The 5,520-nt window shown below is 39.1% G+C and overlaps 2 protein-coding genes across 2 annotated transcripts in view; both read left to right on the top strand.

Moving 5' to 3' along the window:
* The window catches only part of plekhm1 (pleckstrin homology domain containing, family M (with RUN domain) member 1), a gene marked incomplete in the record, with an annotated part of 14,335 nt that extends 13,672 nt beyond the window's left edge, over positions 1 to 663 (top strand). The window contains 1 exon segment of the mRNA XM_035663768.1: positions 28 to 663.
* Positions 664 to 1,479: 816 nt separating this feature from the next.
* Positions 1,480 to 5,520, top strand: part of LOC118332996 (kelch domain-containing protein 1-like) — a 9,591-nt gene continuing 5,550 nt past the window's right edge. Inside the window, exons 1-6 of the mRNA XM_035668475.1 lie at positions 1,480 to 2,017; positions 2,937 to 3,007; positions 3,297 to 3,414; positions 4,420 to 4,532; positions 4,858 to 4,948; positions 5,051 to 5,149. Of these exons, the coding sequence (XP_035524368.1) occupies positions 1,916 to 2,017; positions 2,937 to 3,007; positions 3,297 to 3,414; positions 4,420 to 4,532; positions 4,858 to 4,948; positions 5,051 to 5,149 (594 nt within the window). The 5' untranslated portion in view covers positions 1,480 to 1,915. The remainder of the gene's footprint in view (positions 2,018 to 2,936; positions 3,008 to 3,296; positions 3,415 to 4,419; positions 4,533 to 4,857; positions 4,949 to 5,050; positions 5,150 to 5,520) is intronic.

The following is a 5,520-nucleotide window of genomic DNA, read 5'->3' as shown; positions in this document are numbered from 1 at the left end:
CTCCCGTCGTTCACTTCAAAGAGCCGGATCGTTCGCGACCGACCCATCACTACTCTGTAGTCCCCAAAAGGTTCAGAGATTTAAAGAATATATTTGATAAAACAATCTGTGTGTGGTGAGCCACGCTGATATAACCCATAAAGTTGCTGAAATAAATAAACAATACATGCGTGGCTGAATTTTTAAGATGTGCAAATTACAAAAAGATTTTTGTGATAAATTATTGGATTTCACTGATCCTGAAGTCAAAATTTATTTTGCATATTTGCACTTAGCTGTGACTGTTAAATTGATATTTCAACTATAATTTAGTTGTGATATCTTCTAGCATGTAGAATTACTCCTAAACTAACAAACAAACCTGCACTGCTGACATTTTGCTCCTTTTTTTCATCTCTTGAGTATTTGACTCTGATGTAGAGTTGAACTCACAGCATTAACATATCTATAGATTGTTTTACGCAGAATCTACAGAGAAGAAGACACATTGAAGGATTTACTTATGAAGTTCATTTTAATATATGCAGAGCATATCACTTGCAAGTGGCAAGTACAGAATACTGCAGTACTGTTATTCCTCGTTTGTATTTTTTTTAACTGTCATCTCATTTATTATGTATAAATGACTATTACGAAATAAATGTCAGTGTGTTACGTTTTGAATCTCTTCTGGTTTTGTTGGAGTCTGCCATGTTCACAATGTTTTTACAGGTACTGTAGCCCAGAACGGACAAACCAAACACAGGCTGTAGATAGGGACTTTACGTGAGTTTTGTTGCCACCAAAGTTTCTCCTTTACACTTCACACTCATTAAAGTTGCAGCTGTAATGTCCCTTTGTATTTAAACTAACAGTTTTTCATGTATCATTTTACTTTCTTTAAGTTATTTTTATGTGTATGTATATTCATCAATAATGACATATCTATTGTATATTGTATAAAAATATGGTATATACTGATATAGCAGTGGAAAACTAACAAAAAACATCAAGGGAGGGAGGGGGGGTAAACAAAGTACATTTACTCAAGTACTGTACTTAAGTACTAACTCAAGGTACTTTTACTGTTTGTAGAGCCACTGTGACAAGTGACTCTGTGACAATACATTTTCCAGCTAATCCAAGAGGTTTTTTAAATACTTTATTTATCTTAAGAGGTAGAAGCATTTCTTAACCCTTCTGTTTATCACAAACATTACAATTTACTCAATTTGGACATACAAATACCTCAAATTTGTACTTAACCTCAAGTCTTCTCAAGGGGGGACATTGTGACTTGCCACAGAGAGAAAAGCTCAGGTGCAACTAATCACATAATCATTGCTCCCTGCATTGTCATTAACACAAAGAGGTTCCACACAGAAATGTTGTAGTCTCACTATTAATTTAATTAGTTACACCTGTGTTTGATGAGTCAAAAGGGTCCCTCCTTAACATTACAGTTCATTTTGAGCTTATTAACCTCAATATGTTTCACTTTATTAGATGTACACTGCAGAACTTATGTGTAAACTAAAAGCAGAAAAACATGAATGAACCAATCAAGGTCTATGTGCCCTATCCAGAGAGTAAATAAGGGCTTAGTTCTTGTAAATGCACGCACTTCTATACGCCTAAATCATATTGTGAAGATTTGCTTCAACCCTCAAGGTGTTAAATGGGTGCACCCTGGAAGTAAGCGTGCATAACAACAGCTGATGGGAGGAGTAAAGCAAGGACAGCAAGCCTGTAAAACACGTTCCGCAAAGCCTTCCAATCCAGTCTCTGCAGCCGGAGCAGCAGATCGGATCTCTGCAGCTTCACCCAGCACCGCGTTCCCGTTTGCATTCCCCTCTCTGGGAACCATTTTTAGTTGTTTTTATTTGAGCGGTGAGTTCGCGGCTCAACAGGGCGAGAGAATCGGACAGTTTCTGGGATGGATGCTGCTGAGAGAACCGTCCCGGAGAGCCGGCTGGAGAGGAGCAGCCACACGGCGTTCATTGACAACAACACACTGTATGTGTGGGGGGGTTACCAGGTGAGCAAGGTCGGTGTGGGATTTATAGGCCTACCTGTGCAGGTATATCTGCTAGGAGCGACATAAACAAGCCGGTTAAAGTGTCCCTGTTTCTCTTCTTGGAACTTCATGCGTCCTCCAGTCACTCCAGTAGCCTATGTTGTTTTCAAGCTGAAATTTATTTTATTTTATTTTAAATAAAGACTAATTCAGCACTCCTGCAATACATCCTACCTTCATGGAGGTGATTAAAGTTTGTTTTTGTTGAAACTTTGAGAATTTTTATTTTCTTTTGTCATTTTTGAGGCTGTATTTTGTGGTTTTATGGTGTTTAATTGCATCATATTGAGAGGTGTTTCTAATATATTATCTAACTTTATTAATTTAAGTGAGGTGGACAAATATTTTAGACATCTCAACACAATTCACCAGTAACCACAGCCCTCAAAGGGACCATAAAGTTGAATAAACGCCTCTTTAATGTGGTGTAAATTAAAAACCAGAGCACTATAACCACCATAAAGGTTATAATAAAGATTTATTGCAGGACTGTGGTAGCTTGTATTAGGTGTACCCAATAAACAGGTAACTGAGAGGATATTTGCATATAGAGAGCAGTGTTGACCTGGGGGGGAAAAAAATGCAGAAATACACTCAAAAACAACTTGATGGCAACAAGATTCCCTGTTAGAGACGTGAACATGTTTCAACATGGAAACATTTCTGAAGCCGTATCTCGTTGCATCCTGGTTGTTGCTGTGGCTACAGATGTTCAGTTCGTACTGGATGAGAAAATGTCACATCAAACCAGGTTTTAAAGCTTTAAACCTCAAATCTCTGCATCTGAAAACTTTTTTTTTTTGGGGTGGTTTTATTCAGCTGATAAGAGTACAAGTACACTGTGTTTTCAAACATGACTTTATCTCTTTCTTCCTCCCAGGTTGTTGCTGGAGAGGACGTCATGTTGCCCAGCGATGAGATATGGCTCTGTGATTTAGACAGCGGGACGTGGTAAGATAGAAAGGCGGCTGTTTATCAACACTGTGTCATCATGACATTTAAAGCTATGGATGTCGGCCTAGAGCATGTTTGTTTGATTAAGTTGGTTCTTTTAAATATGGCACACAACTTGATGAAGAGCAAAGGTTACAGTTACAGGTAGAATTTGTCAGTAAATGCCTAAATAAAAAAACAATAGTCTTGGTTTCTTTAGTCACTTAGTCAGGTGCTAGTGTGTTTGTCGAAACCAAACTCTCACTGTGTTTGAGTTGAGACATTTACATTTTTTCTTTTGTGACAGGGAGCGGAGGGAGATCACTGGAGACAAACCCCCAGACTTATCAGGCTTCTGTGGCTCTCATGTTAACGGCGCGCTCTACATCTTTGCAGGTTGCGACTCCCTTGGATACACAAACCAGGTGAGCCGCCGCAGATGACCACAAGTTGAGCCGTTGTTTGTGAAAGCAGCTGGCTTCGGCTTGGAGCCGGTTTGTGCCTGTCATTGATTACCATCTCGTTTCAGTCTCCCAGCTCAGCATTGTTTTTTTTTTTTTCTGAGAGATAAATACCCACCACAGAAACCGGTTCTAATGTGATAAGCAAGAGTTGTTTCTAAACATCCACACGTCACAACGTCCACACGTCCCTGTTTACATAAGGCAATAAAAAGATATTCTGAGTGGAAGCACACACAGTGGCTATTTAAGGCTGATAGCAATTCAAAGTGGATACATTAAGGACATAGAAAAACTTAAAGACGAAACAGTAGACAAAAAGAAAATGCCATATCATTAGCCACTGCTCTAAACTCAAGTTAGCTCCCATTCATTTACACTCATACCACCACAAACACCCTGGAATCTTACACAAACCGGTTTGCCCTGTATCATTAATCCTTACCATTGGTTAGCAATTGCACGTGCCATCATATGTACCCAACGCATGTTTTCCCCCGTTGTGCTATCCTGTCTTTAAACCCAGATGTCTCATCTCACAAATGTCTTTTGCAAGAGACTTGAGGAATAAAGAAGAGATCTTGACCTATTAAAAGCAATTACATTCTTCATAAAACATGTTTTTAATGTGGTATTGAATGGCTGATATGAAAACTGAGTTCATTCAAGCCCAGGGTGTGTACTATTTTTAAAAATGCAGTGATGCCAAGCTCATACCAGACAGTGGAGATTGTCCAACTTGATTATCGGGTCTGGAAGAGGCAAAATCATTTTATAGAGGTAGCCAAGAATGGCTTTAAAGATGAAATGTGCATATCAATCTTCTGTTATCAGTGAGGTCTGTCCTGCTGGAGCTTTCATAGGAAATCTGCTCTGGCCTGCAGTGATTCAGATTCACAACAACGTAGGATTTGTCCTTTTTATAAGTCTCCTTCAATGATTGATCTCATATTTGACTCCCCTTTCTAGATGTTCAGTGTTGACCTCACAGACCAGCACTACTCATGGCAGAGGGTGACCGACACCATGGGAACGACACCATCACCGCGAAACAAACACTCCTGCTGGGTGCACGGAGACAGGTCAGTCCAGCCTGGGGAGTCACACCACAGGACCCAAACTGTCCATGGAGAGTAGCTGGACCAGCGCATACGAACGGCTCAAAATGAGCTCTAACTGAGCCTTCCAGCAGCTGTTTTCACCCTGAAGAAGTGTTAATTTTGTATTTTAAATATACATTAACAGCTCTACAGGAGGAAAAGTAGGAATTCAGTTGAGGGATATTAATTCTTATTATGATTTGAAAATTAATCTTCTACAGTTAATTTAATTTCTTTAGATTTATTACAACAATACTTCCAGTTGTCTGTAGTTTCACATGTGAATCAATGTTTCTTCTTGCTGCAGATTGATCTACTTTGGTGGATATGGATGTAAGACAATGGGGGAGGTACGAAACACATCGTCAACAAGCTTCGTTGTGGAAGAGATGTCCTGGGTAAGTAATCCATCACAACATGCATACACATACATACACATACATACATTCACTCACCGGAGGGAAAACTAACCAAAAAACATTTTCCAATCTGTCTTTTAGACAACAATTGGAAATGCCTTATTCAGGTGCTGGGGCTGGAACAATGAAGTCAATGTTTTTGACACACACACTGCTACGTGGAGCATGCCAGAGACTCAGGTGAGTAGAACATGATTTCATGTCCCAAGACTTTACTTATAGGTCCGGTGTGAAGGATTTAGTGGCATCCAGCGGTGTAGTTGCAGATGTAGAAACATGGCAGCCCTAGAAGGCAAACCTGCAGCATCTGCCAATATAATTGGCTCATTCTAAAGTAACAAAAACATAATGTAATGATTCCTACATTTAGTTGATTATACACTAATGAAAATGTACCATTGAATATTATATTCAATTTTGGCCATTAGATTCTCCTAAATGGTGTGCACTGGGCCTTCAACTGAGAGAGTGTATTAATTTTTTTTCACATTTTCTGTGTTATTTTACCTTTTATGTGTTTGAGTCTAAAGGCATTCCTCATTGTATTTTTA

This window comes from Morone saxatilis, unplaced genomic scaffold, assembly GCF_004916995.1.
Source record: "Morone saxatilis isolate NCDOM2014 unplaced genomic scaffold, NCSU_SB_2.0 Contig1, whole genome shotgun sequence".
NCBI lineage: Eukaryota > Metazoa > Chordata > Actinopteri > Moronidae > Morone > Morone saxatilis.
The sequence above is the reverse complement of the archived record's forward strand: the minus strand, read 5'-3'. Positions and strand labels throughout refer to the sequence as shown.